Genomic DNA, 21,268 nt, shown 5'->3' with positions numbered 1-21,268 from the left:
GAGAACAAAGGCATAAACCTTTGTCATCTCTGGGGTGATACAAAACCTTTCTTTGTTTAGTAAAACAGGGTTTTGCGGTCATGACCTATGATGAAATATTGCGTCCTGTCATACCTAAATATCACACTACTTTTGTATTCTAGTTTAGGTACTTTTAGACAGGATTAGGACAGTATTTTGATTGATATACAGTCATGGCCGAAATTGTTGGCACCCTTGATATTTCTCCAGGAAATCATGTATTTCTCACGAAACGTATTGCATTAACACATGTTTTGCTATACACATGTTTATTCCCTTTGTGTGTATTGGGACAAAACAAAAAAAGGGAGGAAAGAAAGCAAATTCGACATAATGTCACACAAACCTCCAAAAATGGGCTGGACAAAAGTATTGGCACCCTTTCACAACTGCGGATAAATAAGAATGTTACAAGCATGTGATGCTCCTGTAAACTCACCTGGGGCAAGTAACAGGTGTGGGCAATATAGAAATCACACCTGAAAGCAGATAAAAAGGAGAGACGTTCACTTAACCTTTGCATTGTGTGTCTGTCTGTGCCACACTAAGCATGGACAACAGAAAGAGGAGACGAGAACTGTCTGAGGACCTGAGAACCAAAATTGTGGCAAAATATCAACAATCTCAAGGTTACAAGTCCATCTCCAGAGAACTAGATTTGCCTTTGTCCACAGTGCGCAACATTATCAAGAAGTTTGCAACCCATGGCACTGTAGCTAATCTCCCTGGTCGTGGACGGATGAGGAAAATTGATGAAAGATTGCAACGCAGAATAGTCCGGATGGTGGATAAGCAGCCCCAAACATGTTCCAAAGACATTCAAGCTGTCCTGCAGGCTCAGGGAGCATCAGTGTCAGCGCGAACTATCCGTCGACATTTAAATTAAATGAAACGCTATGGCAGGAGACCCAGGAGGACCCCACTGCTGACACAGAGACATAAAAAAGCAAGACTACAGTTTGCCAAAATGTACTTGAGTAAGCCAAAAGCCTTCTGGGAAAACGTCTTGTGGACAGATGAGACCAAGATAGAGCTTTTCGGTAAAGCACATCATTCTACTGTTTACCGAAAACGGAATGAGGCCTACAAAGAACAAAACACAGTACCTACGGTAAAATATGGTGGAGGTTCAATGATGTTTTGGGGTTGTTTTGCTGCCTCTGGCACTGGGTGCCTTGACTGTGTGCAAGGCATCATGAAATCTGAGGATTACCAAAGGATTTTGGGTCGCACTGTAGGGCCCAGTGTCAGAAAGCTGGGTTTGCGTCCAAGATCCTGGGTCTTCCAGCAGGACAATGACCCCAAACATACGTCAAAAAGCACTCAGAAATGGATGGCAAAGAAGCGCTGGAGAGTTCTGAAGTGGCCAGCAATGAGCCCAGATCTAAATCCCATTGAACACCTGTGGAGAGATCTTAAAATTGCTGTTGGGAAAAGGTGTCCTTCCAATAAGAGAGACCTGGAGCTGTTTGCAAAGGAAGAGTGGTCCAAAATTCCGGGTGAGAGGTGTCAGAAGCTTATTGATGGTTATAGGAAGCGACTGATTTCAGTTATGTTTTCCAAAGGGTGTGCAACCAAATATTAAGTTAAGGGTGCCAATACTTTTGTCCAGCCCATTTTTGGGGTTTTGTGTGACATTATGTCATATTTGCTTTTCTGCCTCTGTTTTATATTTGTTCCAATACATACAAAGGGAATAAACATGTGTATAGCAAAACATGTGTTAATGCAATACCTTTTTTGTGTGAAATACTTGATTTTCAGGAAAAATATCAAGGGTGCCAACAATTTCGGCCATGACTGTATAGAAGTTTTCTGTAAAAGGAAATAGGAAGTAATGATACTTCACAATATGTGTTTCAAACTCATACACTGATTGTTCCATAATCTTTCATATTTGTTGAAAAAAGGTGTAAGAATAATGTAATGTTTGTGCCAAAGTAATGATACTGCATTTCTTTACAGAAATGGCATCTAAAATCAAATATGAAGCGTAACAATCTCCTACAAGCCAACGTGAAGGAATTTGGACGTTAAAGAAGAGATCTTCATATGGGAAGAAGATTGAACAAGAGCTCAATACTTCACACTTGTGACTGATTTATCACGTTCAACAAAAATGTTTCTACTTTACAGAACTTAAAGAAGATATTTTATAGACATTGCATGAAGAAAAGATTCATCAAGAGGAAATCTATTTATTATTAGTGATAACATCATTTATTATTGAAAATATTGTTATAGGTCACATATACATTTTAATGATCCTTTTATTCCGATACTTACATCCATATTGGGATTATATTAATATTATTATTATTATTTTTTATTTTTTACATATTCATATACAGAATATTTTTTGGTTAAAACTTCATAGAGTTATTCCAGTTATTATAATATCTTTTGTCAAAAGATTTAAGAAATATATTACTCTTATAGGAGTAATAGAAACTTATGACACATTTTAGAATGGAAAGTATATTTCCGGAGAGTTAAAATATTATACAAATATGGAAATATACTACATTAATTATTATTACATCATTTAATTATTATTTTTATTATTATTATTATTACTATTATCATATATCAATTAACATTATGATTACGAATTTTTAGGAAGAGAAACTGAAGATAAGGTATAGAGTTCTGAAGGAAAGTTATTTTTGATTGGTCCAGTTATGAAGAATATGTACGATCATTTGGTATAAGACGGTGTGTATGGGACATGAATGAAGTGTGAATTGATTGATCATTAATTTTAGACTAATCATAATAAGGGGGATATGTTAAATCTAAATTATGATTCGGCACTTATATTGATGGCAAGCTTGCAAAATATTTGGTTTTTATGATTAGTCATAATTAATATTAATATGTGTAAGTGCTCTATTGACAAATGGTAGTATTTACTATTCTTCAATTATAGCTGAGACCAAAAGATATACAAGTTAGGTTGAGTATACTATATTTAGGCATAAAGTATCTGGTAGTTATGTCGAGGTTATTAGAAGTGACTTACTATTACATTATGTATTTTAATAGTATCTGTGTGTATTTAGTATACGTCTCTAACACTGATACATATATAGATTAGTGATTATACATTGATATGTTCTTAAGCTATATTATTCTTTACGTCATTAGCTTATAATATTATTTACATCAGCATTCATATGTTCCTGTCCATCAAACATCATATGTATAGCATCCCTTCCTTATATGAAATGGCTTTGCTAAGCAGTAATAATTTCCATAGAAGGTATTAAGATCACTAACTATGACGTACATTTGCCTCTTAAAAGACCATGAGACATCGGACAAGAGAGACTCTCTCACACACACACACTTACACGCTACATGACTCTTGCATACACACGTCTGAGAAGCTGCAACAGCTGCTAGATCATCATTTCCGTCTACTTCCGGCTTCTTTACAAAGTCTAGAAGGACAGCATGAAGGACAAGGACATGAAGGACAGAACAGCCATGACAGATAATGGTGACTCTTTCTTTGAACTTTTGCTTGTCATTTTTACAGTAGTTTTATCTACATGGAACTGTTCATGATACGCTTTACATTGTCTATTTTACACCATTGTGTGATAGAATAAAATCACACTTCATTTTTTATTTCAATGGCTCTTTCATTCATAATCGCCTCAAGACACTAGAAGAAGTATTATACGTGTCTAAAAATCCAACAACATATCAGAGTGTTTGGCTGTAAAGCATATGCCCACATTCCAAGTCAGAAATGCTCCAAGTTGGAGAACAAAGCCATAGAAGGCATTCTGGTTGGCTACAGTGAGCAGAGTAAGGGATATAGAATCCTTTGTCCAAAGACCAACAAGGTCACAGTAAGCCGCAGTGTTTATTTTGATGAAAGTGAAGCACCAGATAATACAATTCTTGAAAAATGTGGAGAGGATTTACGCGCTGAATCGGCAAGAGACACTGACCCATGCGAAGCAGGACAAGAGCCAGAACAAGAAGAAGTGGAACTTACAATCAACGAGCCAATAGAACCCACTGAACAACAAGAAATCAGAAGATCCTCTCGAATGACAAAAGGGATACCACCCCGCAGGTTATCATACGCTGCTAAAACACATCAAACACGGGAGCCAACATCCTGGGAAGACATAGAAACTTTGCCGAGAAGGGAAGCCGATCAGTGGAGAAAAGCAGCTGAAGAAGAAATGAAATCACTTCAAGAAAATAAAACTTGGTCACTAACAGAACTCCCTCCCGGTCACAAAACCATCGGAAGCAAATGGACTTTTAAAGTGAAATATGATGCAGAAGGAAACATCCATAGATACAAAGCAAGATTAGTTGCCAAGGGATTTATTTATTTATTCTGTATATCTTTTGTTTTTATCTTGTGTTCTGTGTTTATAAGACTTTTCTATCTGTAGTAAAATATATTTGTTAAACAGTTGGTTACATAAGAGTTAGGTTTATTGTTTCTTACTTTTTATTAGTTATTTTGGCTCCTCCCTGATATCTTTGTAAGGTAATACAATGCAGGAATGGGTATTAGGGGACATTTCTCGGGGCTGCAGTTCCTCTGAACTCCACAAGATGGTGATCTCATTTCTGCTAACCAGACAGGACTTCTCTATGGAATTCAGACAGGAAGTGATGTCAGGAACAGACAGGAAGTGATGTCAGGAACAGACAGGAAATGATGTCAGGAACAGACAGGAAGTGATGTGGAATAAAGACAGACTGTGCCATGCGGTGTGAAGGAGATCGGAGACATTGCAGAAAGTAGCAGCAGAGGAGGTAATAAGATGTTGTGTTCTATTTACACCCAGTAACCCCCCGTCATGTCCGTCCTCTTCCTCCATAGTCATGTGACGTCTTTTATTTCCAGCAGATGATACACATCAAAATTTAGAAGGACACAAGGACCTCTACAAGTAAGTCATGATGGAGGACCACCAGAGAGGACACAAGGACCTCTACAAGGACTTCATAATGGAGGACCACCAGAGAGGACAGAAGGACCTCTACAAGGATGTCATGATGGAGGACCACCAGAGAGGACACAAGGACCTCTACAAGGACGTCATGATGGACAATCAGCCGCCCCTCACATCACCGGGTAAGAGGAGACTTTATTGTAAAGGAGAGAGCAGTAGGGAGGATCCACCTAGATCCCCCATCATCTGATAAACACATAGAAACAATGGATTCAGTCAGTGTGTGTGTTTCCTACAGATGGATCCAGTCATGGGAACCCACCAGAGAGATGTCCCCGTCCTCTGTATTCCCGGGATTCCACACAGGAAGGTCACACCATCCCTCACCATCATCAGGTAGATGAGGAACAATCACTGATAGCATCATTAGGATCTGTAAATTATCTGCATTGTTACCATTGATGTCATTTTTATTATATATTCAGAGTGGAAACCTGAGAGATCCTGAAGTTGAAGTTAAAGAAGAGATAAAAGAGGAGGAGGATGGGGGGATGGAGGAGTCAGAGATTCCAGAAGGACACCAAGATCTGTACCAGGACACCATGGTGGAGTCATCCAGCTACAGGAATCTACCAGAGAGATGTCCCCGTCCTCTGTATTCCCGGGATTCCACACAGGAAGGTCACACCATCCCTCACCATCATCAGGTAGGTGGATCAAGTTATGGGAACCCACCAGAGAGATGTCCCCGTCCTCTGTATTCCCAGAATTCCACACAGGTAGGTCACACCATCCCTCACCATCCTCAGGTAGATGTGTATAAATTATAACTATTAGTGATTGTTCCTCAAGGGTGTTTGTTACATTGAATTTCTTTTTGAACGTTTAGAGTGGAATCCTCGGGGATGATAATATTGTTAAAGAAGAGTATAAAGAGGAGTATGGAGTGATGGAGGAGTTTTCAGAAAGACACAAGGATATGATGGAGCCAACTAATACCAGGAACCCACCAGAGAGATGTCCCCGTCCTCTGTATTCCTGGGATTCCACACAGGAAGGTCACACCATCCCTCACCATCATCAGGTAGATGGATCCAGTCATGGGAACCCACCAGAGAGATGTCCCCATCCTCTGTATTCCCGGGATTCCACACAGGAAGGTCACACCATCCCTCACCATCATCAGGTAGATTATTATTATACAGTATTTATATAGCGGCAGAAGGTGTGCTCAGCGCTGTACATTATAGTGGGGACAGAACATGAGACAATACAGTAACAATACAATACACGAGGGGTGCGAGGGCCCTGATCCTTGGAGCTTACAATCTAGAAGGGAGGGGGTAGAGGTACAGGAGAAAGTGGCTGTGGGGGATGGAGTGGTAGGAGGAGTGGAGGAGATCGGCTGTTAGGTGAGGGTGGGGTAGGCTTCCCTGAAGAGATGGGTTTTCAGGGTGCGCCTGAAGGTAAGGAGGGTAGGTGACAGTCTGATGGATTGGGGTAGTGAGTTCCAGAGGATGGGGGAAGTCCTGGAGTCGGGAGTGGGAGGAGGAGACCAGGTAGCTAGAAAGTAGGAGGTCTTGTGAGGAGCGAAGAGTACGGGTTGGGTGGTATTTGTGTATCAGGTCGGTGAGGTAGTTTGGGGCGGAGTTATGAATGGCTTTGTATGTCAATGTTAGGAGGTTGAATTTAATGAGTTGGGCAATCTGGAGCCAGTGGAGGGAATGACAGAGGGGGTTGGAGGACACTGAATGGAGGTCAGTGGAGGGAATGACAGAGGGGGGTGGAGGATACTGAATGGAGGCCAGTGGAGGGATTGGCTGAGGGGGGTGGAGGACACTGAATGGAGGCCAGTGGAGGGATTGGCTGAGGGGGGTGGAGGCCTTTGAAGGGATTGACAGAGAGGGGGTGGAGGACACTGAATGGAGGCCAGTGGAGGGAATGACAAGGGGGTTTAGAGGACACTCAATGGGGGCCAGTGGAGGGAATGACAGAGAGGGGTGGAGGACACTGAGTGGAGGGAATGACGGGGGTGGAGGACACTGAGTGGAGGCCAGTGGAGGGAATGACAGAGGGGGGTGGCAGAGCGGTTGGTGAGGTGGATGAGTCTGGCCGCTGAGTTCAGGATAGACTGAAGCGGGAATAGTCGGTGCGGAGGGAAGGCCGGTGCGGAGGGCTGGCCGGTGCGGAGGGGAGGCCGGTGAGGAGGGATAGCTGGTGAGGAGGGAGGCCGGTGGTGCGGGATGGCCAGTGAGGAGGGATGGTAGGTGGTGCGGGAGGCCGGTGAGGGGGGAGGCCGGTGAGGAGGGATGGCCGGTGGTGCGGGAGGCCGGTGAGGAGGGGCTGGCCGCTGAGTTCAGGATAGCCGGTGAGGAGGTCGGCCGGTGAGGGGGGAGGCCGGTGAGGAGGTTGGCCGGTGAGGAGGGATGGCCGGTGAGGAGTTTGGCCGGTGGTGCGGGAGGCCGGTGATGAGGTCGGCCGGTGAGGAGGCAGTTGCAGTAGTCCACACGTGAGATGATAATGGGGTAGATGATGACAATTATTGGTAGGTGGGATTTATACACAGCATGTTTGTTACAATGAATGTTTTATTATATCTCTCAGAGTGGAATCCTCGGGGATGAGAATATTGATGGTAAAGAAGAGTATAAAGAGGAGGATGAGGAGTATGGAGTGATGGAGGAGTTTTCAGAAGGACACAAGGAGATGATGGAGCCACCTAATACCAGGAACCCACCAGAGAGATGTCCCCGTCCTCTGTATTCCCGGGATTCCACACAGGAAGGTCACACCATCCCTCACCATTGCAAGGTTGGTGGGATGGAGCATCTAGAACATGGATTCATACAGACAATGTGTGGCGTTTCTGTGACCTTCTATCTTCCAGATGATATTTCCTCTCCTTCTCTTGATGTAGAGTGGAGATCCAATCGATATAGAATTTGAGGTGAAATCAGAAGAAGAAGAGGCGTATGTGAGGGATGATCAGCAGTCTATGGAGGAGGATGGAATAACGGGGACATTTATAGAGGAGGACACTCCTACAGAGATCAGCACAGGTGGGTCATGAACACCAAATCCATTCCTCCACCCATACTGCTCACTGATTGGTCCAGAGTAGGGCGGGGGCGGGGTGATATCAGCCTGTAATACATCAGAAGAAACAATGCCATCCCGATTGATCCGGTAAACGTATCTGGATTATATCTGCGACTCACTTCAATAAAAGCGTGGATTGTAAACCTGAAATACTGGAACTCAGAAAAAATGGCGGCTGATTGGCGCATTACCGCCTCCAAAGTGGTTCCTTCCATCCCATGCGGAGTCATGTGACCTACAAACGTTCAATGCCATGTTGTATGTATTAGATCACACGGGTCATAGAAAGGTTGTCATTCACATGGTGGACGTGCTGTAATCATAGAGGGGAGTGGAGGCCAGTGGAGGGAATGACAAGAGGGGGGTGGAGGTCAGTGGAGGAATTGGCAGAGAGGGGTGGAGGCCAGTGTAGGGATTGGCAGAGGGGGATGGAGGGATTGGCAGAGAGGAGTGGAGGTCAGGGGAGGGATTGGCAGAGATGGGTGGAGGGATTGGCAGAGGGGGTGGAGGACACTGAATGGAGGTCAGTGGAGGGATTGGCAGAGGGGGGTGCAGGACACTGAATGGAGGCCAGTGGAGGGATTGGCAGAGGGGGGTGGAGGTCAGTGGTGAGAATGAAAGAGGGGGGTGGAGGTCAGTGGAGGGATTGGCAGAGGGGGTGGAGGACACTGAATGGAGGCCAGTCGAGGGAATGACAGAGGGGGGTGGAGGCCAGTGGAGGGATTGGCAGAGGGGGGTCGAGGACACTGAATGGAGGTCAGTGGAGGGATTGGCAGACGGGGGTGCAGGACACTGAATGGATCCCCCCTTATGTATTATACATGGAGATCATATTCCCTCTTATGTATTATACATGGAGATCATATCCCCCTTATGTATTATACATGGAGATCATATCCCCCCTTATGTATTATACATGGAGATCATATCCCCCCTTATGTATTATACATGGAGATCATATCCCCCCTTATGTATTATACATGGAGATCATATCCCCCCTTATGTATTATACATGGAGATCATATCCCCCTTATGTATTATACATGGAGATCATATCCCCCCTTATGTATTATACATGGAGATCATATCCCCCCTTATGTATTATACATGGAGATCATATCCCCCCTTATGTATTATACATGGGGATCATATCCCCCCCTTATGTATTATACATGGAGATCATATCCCCCCCTTATGTATTATACATGGAGATCATATCCCCCTTATGTATTATACATGGAGATCATATCCCCCCCCTTATGTATTATACATGGAGATCATATCCCCCTTATGTATTATACATGGAGATCATATCCCCCCCTTATGTATTATACATGGAGATCATATCCCCCCTTATGTATTATACATGGAGATCATATCCCCCCCTTATGTATTATACATGGAGATCATATCCCCCCTTATGTATTATACATGGTGATCATATCCCCCCTTATGTATTATACATGGTGATCATATCCCCCCTTATGTATTATACATGGAGATCATATCCCCCCCCCTTATGTATTATACATGGAGATCATATCCCCCCTTATGTATTATACATGGAGATCATATCCCCCCCTTATGTATTATACATGGAGATCATATCCCCCCTTATGTATTATACATGGAAATCATATCCCCCTTATGTATTATACATGGTGATCATATCCCCCCTTATGTATTATACATGGAGATCATATCCCCCCTTATGTAATATACATGGAGATCATATCCCCCCTTATGTAATATACATGGAGATCATATCCCCCTTATGTATTATACATGGAGATCATATCCCCCCCTTATGTATTATACATGGAGATCATATCCCCCTTATGTATTATACATGGAGATCATATCCCCCTTATGTATTATACATGGAGATCATATCCCCCCTTATGTATTATACATGGGGATCATATCCCCCCCTTATGTATTATACATGGAGATCATATCCCCCCTTATGTATTATACATGGAGATCATATCCCCCTTATGTATTATACATGGAGATCATATCCCCCCCTTATGTATTATACCTGGAGATCATATCCCCCCTTATGTATTATACATGGAGATCATATCCCCCTTATGTATTATACATGGAGATCATATCCCCCCCTTATGTATTATACATGGAGATCATATCCCCCCCTTATGTATTATACATGGAGATCATATCCCCCCTTATGTATTATACATGGAGATCATATCCCCCCGTTATGTATTATACATGGAGATCATATCCCCCCTTATGTATTATACATGGAGATCATATCCCCCCGTATGTATTATACATGGAGATCATATCCCCCCTTATGTATTATACATGGAGATTATATCCCCCCTTATGTATTATACATGGTGATCATATCCCGCCTTATGTATTATACATGGAGATCATATCCCCCCTTATGTATTATACATGGAGATCATATCCCCCCCCTTATGTATTATACATGGAGATCATATCCCCCCTTATGTATTATACATGGAGATCATATCCCCCCTTATGTATTATACATGGAGATCATATCCCCCCTTATGTATTATACATGGAGATCATATCCCCCCTTATGTATTGGGATTTTTAATATCAGACCCTATATTGTTTATTATTATTATACAGTATTTATAAAGCGCCAATAGTTTGCTCAGCTCTGTACATTACAGAGGGGGACAGAACATGTGACAGAACAATACCAATACAATGTGATACATGAGGGGATCGAGGGCCCTGCTCTTTCGAGCTTACAATCTAGGAGGGAGGGCATGGTGGCACAGGAGGAGATAGCTGAGGGGGATGGAGTGGTAGGAAGAGTGGAGGAGGTCGGCAAGTTAGCAGGGGGTGGGGTAGGCTTCCCTGAAGAGATGGGTTTTCAGGGTGCGCCTAAAGGAGAGAAGAGTAGGTGATAATCTGATGGGTTGGGGCAGGGAGTTCCAGAGGATGGGTGACACCCTGGAGAAGTCCTGGAGGCGGGCATGGGAGGAGGAGACTAGGGAACTAGAGAGAAGGAGGTCTTGTGAGGAGCGGAGTGTGCGTGTTGGGCGGTACTTGGTTATTAGGTCGGTGATGTAGTTCGGGGCAGTATGGTGGACAGCTTTGTACGTCAGTGTTAGGATTTTGAATTTGATCCGTTGCGCAATCGGAAGCCAGTGGAGGGATTGGCAGAGGGGGGTGGAGGCAAGTGGAGGGATTGGCAGAGGGGGGTGGAGGCAAGTGGAGGGATTGGCAGAGGGGGGTGGAGGCAAGTGGAGGGATTGGCAGAGGGGGGTGGAGGCAAGTGGAGGGATTGGCAGAGGGGGGTGGCGGAGATGGAGCGGTTGGAAAGGTGGATGAGTCTGGCAGCCGTATTCAGGATGGACTGAAGCAGGGATAGCCAGCGGCGAGGCAGGCCAGTGAGGAGGGAGTGGATGAGCTGTTTAGTGGTTTCTGGGGTTAGGAACGTGTGGATTTTGGCGATGTTGCGGCGGTGGAGTCTGCTTGTTGCGGAGGCGGAGTCTGCTTGTTGCGGAGGTGGAGTCTGCATGTTGCGGAGGTGGAGTCTGCACGAATTTGTTAAAGATTGGACTTGGGGCTGGAAGGATAGGTTGGAGTCCAGAATGACACCAAGTACTCTGGCCTGCAGGGCGGGTTTGATGGTAGCGTTGTTGGATGTGATGGAGAAGTCAATGGGGGGTGGGGTTCGGGCTGGGGGGAGACAAGAAACTCGGTTTTGGAGAGATTCAGTTTAAGGAAGTGGAGCGACATCCAATCTGATATGTCGCTCAGTAGGTGTGTGATTCGGGCGGAGACTGAGGGGGTGAGGTGGGGGGTTGAGAGATAGATTTGTGTGTCGTCGGCATAGAGGTGGTAGTTAAAGCCATGAGAGTGTATGAGTTGGCCAAGGGAGGAGGTGTAGATGGAGAAGAGAAGGGGCCCAAGGACGGAGCCTTGAGGGACCCCAACAGAGAGGGGGAGTGAGGGGGAGGTGGTAGCATTATAGGTAACGCTGAAAGAGCGTTGTGACAGGTAGGATGAGAGCCAGGAGAGAGCAGAATCTCTGAGGCTGAGGGAGTGTAGTATTTTGAGGAGGAGGGGGTGGTCAACTGTGTCGAAGGCCGCAGAGAGGTCAAGGAGTAGGAGCACTGAATAATGGCCATTAGCTTTGGAGGTTAGCAGGTCGTTGGAGAGTTTGAGTAAGGCAGTTTCGGTGGAGTGTAGGGGACAGAAGCCAGACTGTAGGGGATCGAGGAGGTTGTTGTCGTTGAGGTGAGAGCATAGGCGGGTGTAGACTAGGCGCTCGAGGAGTTTAGATGTAAATGGGAGATGGGTCTGAGGTTGTTCGGGTCATTGGGGTCCAGGGAGGGCTTTTTAAGTATGGGGGTGATGTGTGCATGTTTCAGAGGGGAGGGGAAAGTGCCGGAGGAGAGGGAGAGATTAAAGATGTGGGTGAGGGAGCGTAGGATGGAGGGGGAGGGAGGTCATAGGAGTTGTGAGGGGATAGGGTCGAGGGGGCAGGTGGTGAGGCGGGCATCAGAGAGGATCTTGGAGGCTTCCTTGATGGTAATAAGGTCAAAGAGTCGGAGTGTTGGGGGAGCTTCAGTATGAGGAATGTAGGGTGGGGTGGAAGTGGGGGTCAGAGCAGTGGTGGGGCCATGGGAGAGGGGTGATGAGGGGGTAGCTGTGTGAGGGTGAAGGGGGTTGGAGAGAGTTTGAGCAGCGACGAAGTCCCTGTGGGTTATGTTGAGGGGGAGGGGGGATGAGGGGGTAGCTGTGTGAGAGGGGACGGGTTGAGAGGGCGTGTGAGTTGTGGAAATGTCCTTGCGAATTGTGTCAATCTTGTTTTTGAAGTGATTGGCAATCTCAAGGGCAGTGAGTGAGGTGCTGGGTGGAGGTGGGGGTGGCGAGAGTAGAGAGTTGAAGGTGGAGAAGAGTCGGCGAGGATTGGAGGAGAAGGCCTTGATGAGGGTCAGGAAGTAGGCTTGTTTGGCTGCGTGGAGGGAGGAGGTGTAGGTGTGGAAGGCAGATTTGTAGCGGGTGAAGGCTTGTTGGGATTTGGTTTTGCACCATAGTCGCTCCAGGGCACGACTGTGTCGTTTGAGGGTTTTGGTGTGATCAGTCTGCCAGGGCTGGAGCAGTCGGGGTCTGATGTTGCGTGTGGTTAAAGGGGCTAGTGAGTCAAGGGCTGTTGAGAGCGCATTGTTGTAGGCAGTCATAGCCAAGTCGGGGCAGGACAGGGGGAGGATGCTGTCATGGAGTTGATCAGCTGCAGAGTGGAGGGGGGCAGGGTTAAGGTTGCGGAGGTTACGGCTGGTAGTAGTGTGACATTTGGAGGGGTAGGCGTTGGAGGACGAGGAGATAGAGAAGGTGATCAGGTTGTGGTCAGAGAGAGGGAAGGGGGTGTTAGTGAGGTTGTGGGGAGTGCAGCATAAATATATTAATAAGTAAGGGTCCCGACACTGAGCCTTGGGGTACCCCACTAATAACACTGACCCTTGGGGTACACCACTGACACCCCCAGACCATGCAGAGTATGAATCATTAACCACTACTCTCTGAATACGATCTTTCAGCCAGTTTTCATTTATATTCGGATTTTTCCAGCCCATAGACTTTACCTTACACATTAGCCGTGTGTGGGGAACTGTGTCCAAGTATACCACGTCCACCGCCACCCCTCTGTCCGGGTATGCCACGTCCCCCGCCACCCCTCTGTCCGGGTATGCCACGTCCACCGCCACCCCTCTGTCCAAGTATACTACGTCCCCCGCCTCCCCTCTGTCAGCTTCCACTGATTACAGAATACTAATACTGAGAGTCCTGACCCTTATACTATATAACTTGTACATTCCATACTCCTGACCCCTGCACTATATACTCCGTGTTGTACATTACATACTCCTGACCCCTGCACTATATACTCCGTGTTGTACATTACATACTCCTGACCCCTGCACTATATACTCCGTGTTGTACATTACATACTCCTGACCCCTGCGCTATATACTCCGTGTTGTACATTACATACTCCTGACCCCTGCGCTATATACTCCGTGTTGTACATTACATACTCCTGACCCCTGCGCTATATACTCCGTGTTGTACATTACATACTCCTGACCCCTGCACTATATACTCCGTGTTGTACATTACATACTCCTGACCCCTGCGCTATATACTCCGTGTTGTACATTACATACTCCTGACCCCTGCGCTATATATTCCGTGTTGTACATTACATACTCCTAACCCCTGCGCTATATACTCCGTGTTGTACATTACATACTCCTGACCCTTGCACTATATACTCTATGTTGTACATTACATACTGCTGACCCCTGCACTATATACTCCATGTTGTACATTACATCCTCCTGACCCCTGCACTATATACTCTATGTTGTACATTCCATACTCCTGACCCCTGCACTATATACTCCATGTTGTACATTCCATACTCCTGACCCCTGCACTATATACTCCATGTTGTACATTACATCCTCCTGACCCCTGCACTATATACTCTATGTTGTACATTCCATACTCCTGACCCCTGCACTATATACTCCATGTTGTACATTACATACTCCTGACCCCTGCACTATATACTCTGTGTTGTACATTACATACTCCTGACCCCTGCACTATATACTCTATGTTGTACATTCCATCCTCCTGACCCCTGCGCTATATACTCCGTGTTGTACATTATATACTCCTGACCCCTGCTCTCCCCCTCCCCCCACTGCTATATATACACATAATCTGGATACTCTTTTGTTCCCCCCATTTCCTCCCAGCTGGACATTTTATATCGGATGATGTGATTGGAGCACAGACTTTTACATGGTGATAATAATGTGATAACATCCTCCAACCATAAAGTGATAATGAGGGAGGAGTCAATACCCCAATGAGGGTGGTCTTCAGGATGAGGGAGGAATCAATACCCCAATGATGGTGGTTTTCAGGATGAGGGAGTAGTCAATACCCCAATGATGGTGGTCTTCAGGGTCAGGATGAGGGAGGAGCAAATACCCCAATGATGGTGGTCTTCAGGGTCAGGATGAGGGAGGAGCCAATACCCCAGTGATGGTGGTCTTCAGGATGAGGGAGGAGTCAATATCCCAATGATGGTGGTCATCAGGGTCAGGATGAGGGAGGAGTCAATACCCCAGTGATGGTGGTCTTCAGGGTCAGGATGAGGGAGGAGCCAATATCCCAATGATGGTGGTCTTCAGGATGAGGGAGGAGTCAATACCCCAATGATTGTAGTCTTCAGGGTCAGGATGAGGGAGGAGTCAATACCCCAGTGATGGTGGTCTTCAGGATGAGGGAGGACTCAATATCCCAATGATGGTGGTCATCAGGGTCAGGATGAGGGAAGAGTCAATACCACAATGAGGGTGGTCTTCAGGATGGGGGAGGAGTCAATACCCCTGTAACAGAAGCGTAGGCAGAACAGAGCACACGGAGAAGATGGGGAACACACAAACTTTATTGAAGCAACAAATTGACAGACACTCAACAGGGAAATGGCAGGAAGCGTGATGTGTGCGCAAACCAGGGACTATTCCAGGCACGGGGGGGGGGGGGGGGGTATTCAGCGACAGGCAGGCAATCTCCCCCCCTCGACTTGGGGCCTCAACCGAGCTCCCTCCGTGATTGGACAGCGGATTGGAGACTCGGGCAACAGGTGGGAACCTACCACTGGGCAGGGGACTCGGGCAACAGACGGCAACCTACCACTGGGCAGAAGACTCGGGCAACAGACGGCAACCTACCACTGGGCAGGGGACTCGGGCAACAGACGGCAACCTACCACTGGGCAGGGGACTCGGGCAACAGATGGCAACCTACCACTGGGCAGGGGCCTCGGGCAACAGATGGCAACCTACCACTGGGCAGGGGCCTCGGGCAACAGGCGGCAACCTACCACTGGGCAGAAGACTCGGGCAACAGATGGCAACCTACCACTGGGCAGGGGCCTCGGGCAACAGGCGGCAACCTACCACTGGGCAGGGGCCTCGGGCAACATGCGGCAACCTACCACTGGGCAGGAGACTCGGGCAACAGACGGCAACCTACCACTGGACAGGGGTCTCGGGCAACAGACGGCAACCTACTACTGGGCAGGGGCTTCAGGCAACAGGCGGCAACCTACCACTGGGCAGGGGCCTCGGGGACTCAACGGGACTCTAGCTGTGGAGGCTGGCCACAGCACAGCTCCCACCCAGCTTTCTAGGGTCATTGGGTTCACAGGGACTCAACAGGTAGCGATGGCTCAAGCACTCAGGGGCACCACAGGTAGCTATACTCTGGGCATGCCACCAGGACATGGGTGATCAGTGCACACACAGCGGGGCGGTTTGGAACACGGGTGGTCGGTGCACACATCGGGGACAGTTCAGAACATGGGTGGTCGGTGCACACAACAGGAACAGTTCAGGACACGGGTGGTCAGTGCGCACAGCAGGAACAGTTCAGGACACGGGTGGTCAGTGCGCACAACAGGAACAGTTCAGGACACGGGTGGTCAGTGCGCACAGCAGGAACTGTTCAGGACACGGGTGGTCAGTGCGCACAACAGGAACAGTTCAGGACACGGGTGGTCAGTGCGCACAACAGGAACAGTTCAGGACACGGGTGGTCAGTGCGCACAACAGGAACAGTTCAGGACACGGGTGGTCAGTGCGCACAGCAGGAACAGTTCAGGACACGGGTGGTCAGTGCGCACAGCAGGAACAGTTCAGGACACGGGTGGTCAGTGCGCACAGCAGGAACAGTTCAGGACACGGGTGGTCAGTGCGCACAACAGGAACAGTTCAGGACACGGGTGGTCAGTGCGCACAGCAGGAACAGTTCAGGACACGGGTGGTCAGTGCGCACAGCAGGAACAGTTCAGGACACGGGTGGTCAGTGCGCACAGCAGGAACTGTTCAGGACACGGGTGGTCAGTGCGCACAGCAGGAACAGTTCAGGACACGGGTGGTCAGTGCGCACAACAGGAACAGTTCAGGACACGGGTGGTCAGTGCGCACAGCAGGAACAGTTCAGGACACGGGTGGTCAGTGCGCACAGCAGGAACAGTTCAGGACACGGGTGGTCAGTGCGCACAGCAGGAACAGTTCAGGACACGGGTGGTCAGTGCGCACAACAGGAACAGTTCAGGACACTCACGGTAAGCAGCTTGTAGACCCTCAGCGGCAGGCGGCTCCAGACAGGGACGACCAGCGGTCAGCGTTCCAGGGACAACCAGCGATCAGCAGACAGCAGCAGCTCCCAGGGCACTCAGCAGCAGACAGCCTCCAGGGACACGCAGCCATGGATAGTGTACAGGGTCCCTCAGCCACAGCTCCCAGGGCACTCAGCAGCAGGAAGGGTGCAAGGGTGCTCAGTAGACAGGCTTACAGACTGGCAGGGTCTCAGTTGTGGGGTCTGACCTTTGAGGAGAAGGCTCAGGCAGAGCTGTGGAGACTCCCAACCCTGGGGTATTGTAGAGGGCTGCAGTCCTGACCTTTTGGGGGTCTGCAGAGTGCGCAGGGGGGATGGCTGGGGAGGCTCGGTCCCTCTCACCCGAGCCTCCCAACATCTTTCTGGGAGCAGGATGATTCTACCCACATGGTCAGGAACAAAAGGGAAGGCTGCTTCCTGTGTCTCTTGAAGATCATGTGGGACGCGGCTAGGTTGCCTCGGCAACGGCTGGCCCAGCCCTGTCCATGGAAGCCCCACAGACCTTCTAATGTACAAGGAGGAAGGGAGGGGTGGAGGGATATGGCGGGGGATGGGAGAGGCACTGGCAGTCTGTGACAACCCCAATGATGGTGGTCTTCAGGGTCAGGATGAGGGAAGAGTCAATACCCCAATGATGGTGGTCTTCAGGATCAGGGAGGAGTCAATACCCCAATGACGGTGGTCTTCAGGAGCAGGATGGGGGAGGAATCATTACCCCAATGATGGTGGTCTTCAGGGTCAGGATGGTGGAGAGGTCCATACCCCCATGACGGTGGTCTTCAGGATGAGGGAGGAGTCAATACCCCAATGATGGTGGTCTTCAGGGTCAGGGTGAGGGAGGAGTCAATACACGAATGATAGTGGTCTTCAGGATGAGGGAGGAGTCAATACCCCAATGATGGTGGTCTTCAGGATGAGGGAAGATTCAATACCCCAATGATGGTGGTCTTCAGGGTCAGGATGAGGGAGGAGTCAATACCCCAATGATGGTGGTCTTCAGGATGATGGAGGAGTCAATACCCCAATGATGGTGGTCTTCAGGATGGGAGAGGAGTCAATACCCCAATGATGGTGGTCTTCAAGGTCAGGATGAGGGAGGAGTCAATACCCCAATGATGGTGGTCTTCAGGATGAGGGAGGAGTCAATACCCCAATGATGGTGGTCTTCAGGATCAGTCCAGTCTTCATCTCTCGTCCTATAATCCCCTCATCACTGTCCCTCCTATAAAAGACACTTCTGGTTGTTTCCTCCCTCTCTGACTAAGGTCCATGAATAAAGAAATGACCTGGTAGGAGATCAGAGGAGCCATTTCCTAATTCCCTTGAGGGTGGAATTGTAAGCTCCTCAGAGACCAAGCTGCCTGATGTGGGTGGAGTCCTGGTTTGGGGGAACCAATCAGCTCCTGTCTAGTAATCCTCTTTGTCTTTGTATTTTAGTCCATGGCCGGGAGATGGGGAAAACCTCCGAGGATTGTCTCACTTTGTCTCCAGACTGGAAAGTAGAAGATGAGGACATCACACAGTATAGTCCAAGAGAAAACCCGGCTCCCTCCAATGTCCATCCGGCACCACCCAGTGTAGATGGACCATCGGATTCTTTATATCCTGAGGAACCTCAGACTGTGCGGGACCTGGCCGGCCTTCCAATAGGGAAGAGGTTCTCCTGTCCTGAGTGTGGGAAATGTTTCCAATATAAATCCGTTCTTAAGGATCATATAAGAACTCACACGGGGGAGAAGCCGTATTCCTGTCCTGAGTGCGGGAAATGTTTCAAATTTAAAGCTAAACTAAATGTGCATTTAAGATCTCACACGGGGGAGAAGCCGTATTGCTGTCCTGAGTGCGGGAAATGTTTCAAATTTAAATCTAATCTAAATGTGCATATAAGAGCTCACACGGGGGAGAAGCCGTATTCCTGTTCTGAGTGTGGGAAATGTTTTGTAGAAAAATCAACACTTATCATACATCAGAGGTCTCACACGGGGGAGAAGCCGTATTCCTGTTCTGAGTGCGGGAAATGTTTTGTAGAAAAATCAACACTTATCATACATCAGAGGTCTCACCCGGGGGAGATGCCGTATTCCTGTCTTGAGTGTGGGAAATGTTTTCCTTATAAGTCCTATCTTTCCAGACATCAGAGATCTCATGCGGGAGAGAAGCCGTATTCCTGTCCTGAGTGCAGGAAATGTTTTTCTACAAAACAAACACTTACCGTACATCAGATGTCTCATACGGGGGAGAAGCCACATTCCTGTCCTGAGTGCGGGAAATGTTTCCGTCATAAATCCGGTCTTAATGTGCATATAAGATGTCACATGGAAGAGAAGCCGTGTTCCTGTCCTGAGTGTGGGAAATGTTTCCAATATAAATCCCTTCTTGAGGAGCATATAAGATCTCACACGCGGAAGAAGCTGTATTCCTGTCCTGAGTGCGGGAAATGTTTCCATTATAAATCCCATCTTAATTTGCATGAAAGATCTCACACGGGGGAGAAGCCATATTCCTGTCCTGAGTGTGGGAAATGTTTCCAATATAAATACAATCTTAATAGTCATGAAAGATCTCACACGGGGGAGAAGCCCTATTCCTGTCCTGAGTGCGGAAAATGTTTCAAACGTAAATCTAAACTAAACGTGCATATAAGATCTCACACGGGGGAAAAGCCGTATTCTTGTTCTGAGTGCGGGAAATGTTTTGTAGAAAATTCAACACTTCTCACACATCAGAGGTCTCACACGGGGGAGAAGCCGTATTCCTGTGCTGACTGTGGGAAATGTTTTATAGCAAAATCAACACTTATCGTACATCAGAGGTCTCACACAGGGGAGAAGCCATATTCCTGTCCTGAGTGTGGGAAATGTTTTTCCTATAAGTCCTATCTTTCCAGACATCAGAGATCTCACACGGGAGAGAAGCCGTATTCCTGTCCTGAGTGCGGGAAATGTTTTTCACGGAAGTCCCATCTTCACACACATCAGAGATCTCACACGGAGGAGAAGCCGTATTCCTGTCCTGAGTGCGGGAAATGTTTTTCACAGAAGTCCTATCTTCACACACATCAGAGGTCTCACACGGGGGAGAAGCCACTTTCCTGTCCTGAGTGCGGGAAATGTTTTTCAGATGATTCTAGTCTTTACACACATCAGAGATGTCACACGAGGGAAAAGCCATATTCCTGTCCTGAGTGCGGGAAATGTTTTTCCTATAAGTCCAAACTTAACATACATCAGAGATCTCACACAGGAGAGAAGCCATATTCTTGTCCTGAGTGCGGGAAATGTTTTCCCTATAAGATCTATCTTTCCAGACATCAGAGATCTCACACGGGAGGGAAGCCGTATTCCTGTCCTTAGTGCGGGAAATGTTTTTCATATACTCGCAGTCTTTACAAACATCAGAGATATCACACGGGGGAGAAGCCACTTTCCTGTCCTGTGGTGGAAATGTCCCTCACTGAAGTCCTGTCTTCCTGTACATCAGGGATTATATCGTGGTAGACAGATCAGACCGGGGTCAGTCCTTATTGGGGGGCGAAATGGGGAAAGATGGGGGGAGGGCTATGGCAGATGGTAAGAAGGTTCCCATGTTACAACCAGTGGAATTGGTACCATTTGTATGAAAATAAAAAATACACAAAATCCGTGTGAACAAAGTGTCAGTGGATGAAGGTGTCAGGGAATGGTGTCAATGAACGAGGTGTCAGGGAATGGACAAGGTGTCAGTGAATGAAGGAGGTGTCAGTGAATGGAGGAGGTGTCAGTGAATGGAAGTGTTTGTTCCCCAATGCCAGAAGTCTGCCCAGCACAATAGGTGAGTTGGAAGGTTTGGTGAATGAAGAGAACTAGGATTGGATTGGTATTGCTGAATCTTGGCTTCATTCCTCACATGACTGGGCCATTCATATTCCTGGCTAGGTTCTCTTTCGGAGTGACGGGGAAATAGGAAAGGGGGTGGAGTCTGGAATAGGAAAGGGGGTGGAATCTGTCTGGAATAGGAAA

At 47.5% G+C, this 21,268-nt stretch overlaps 3 protein-coding genes across 4 annotated transcripts in view; all 3 read left to right on the top strand.

Moving 5' to 3' along the window:
* Positions 1-2,220, top strand: part of LOC149470487 (uncharacterized) — a 139,176-nt gene extending 136,956 nt beyond the window's left edge. The window contains exon 2 of the transcript XR_016308618.1: positions 1,987-2,220. The gene's annotated coding sequence lies outside the window, so the exon portion shown is untranslated. The remainder of the gene's footprint in view (positions 1-1,986) is intronic.
* Positions 2,221-4,650: 2,430 nt separating this feature from the next.
* Positions 4,651-8,158, top strand: LOC149470486 (uncharacterized). 2 transcript variants are annotated; one of them, XM_089663317.1, is made up of 6 exons: positions 4,651-4,812; positions 4,907-5,134; positions 5,251-5,348; positions 5,438-5,659; positions 5,842-6,138; positions 7,557-8,158. In XM_089663317.1, the coding sequence occupies exons 2-6, from the start codon at positions 4,957-4,959 to the stop codon at positions 7,896-7,898; spliced, it is 1,137 nt and encodes a 378-aa protein (XP_089519443.1). In that variant the 5' UTR covers positions 4,651-4,812; positions 4,907-4,956; the 3' UTR covers positions 7,899-8,158. The 2 variants fall into 2 exon arrangements, with proteins under 2 accessions (XP_089519443.1, XP_089519439.1); XM_089663313.1 differs by having other exon boundaries at positions 4,904-5,134.
* Positions 7,888-20,908, top strand: LOC149470485 (uncharacterized). The gene is made up of 2 exons (XM_089663292.1): positions 7,888-8,011; positions 18,708-20,908. Exons 1-2 carry the CDS (start codon positions 7,948-7,950, stop codon positions 20,621-20,623), a joined length of 1,980 nt encoding a protein of 659 aa, XP_089519418.1. The 5' UTR covers positions 7,888-7,947; the 3' UTR covers positions 20,624-20,908.
* The last annotated feature ends 360 nt before the right edge of the window (positions 20,909-21,268 follow it).

This window comes from Staurois parvus, unplaced genomic scaffold (genome assembly GCF_062004578.1).
Source record: "Staurois parvus isolate SC_StPar_1 unplaced genomic scaffold, SC_StPar_1.0 ptg000042l, whole genome shotgun sequence".
Classification (NCBI taxonomy): domain Eukaryota; kingdom Metazoa; phylum Chordata; class Amphibia; order Anura; family Ranidae; genus Staurois; species Staurois parvus.
This window is presented reverse-complemented; position numbering and strand designations above follow the sequence as displayed.

Bases quoted from the DNA above. Each gene is read 5' to 3' on its own strand.
- LOC149470485 (XM_089663292.1), top strand. From the start codon at position 7,948: ATGGAGGAGGATGGAATAACGGGGACATTTATAGAGGAGGACACTCCT. The intron at 8,012-18,707 runs GTGGGTCATGAA...TTTGTATTTTAG, and splicing joins TCCTACAGAGATCAGCACAG to TCCATGGCCGGGAGATGGGG.
- LOC149470486 (XM_089663317.1), top strand. From the start codon at position 4,957: ATGATGGAGGACCACCAGAGAGGACACAAGGACCTCTACAAGGACTTC. The intron at 5,135-5,250 runs GTAAGAGGAGAC...TGTTTCCTACAG, and splicing joins GCCGCCCCTCACATCACCGG to ATGGATCCAGTCATGGGAAC. The intron at 5,349-5,437 runs GTAGATGAGGAA...TTATATATTCAG, and splicing joins CCATCCCTCACCATCATCAG to AGTGGAAACCTGAGAGATCC.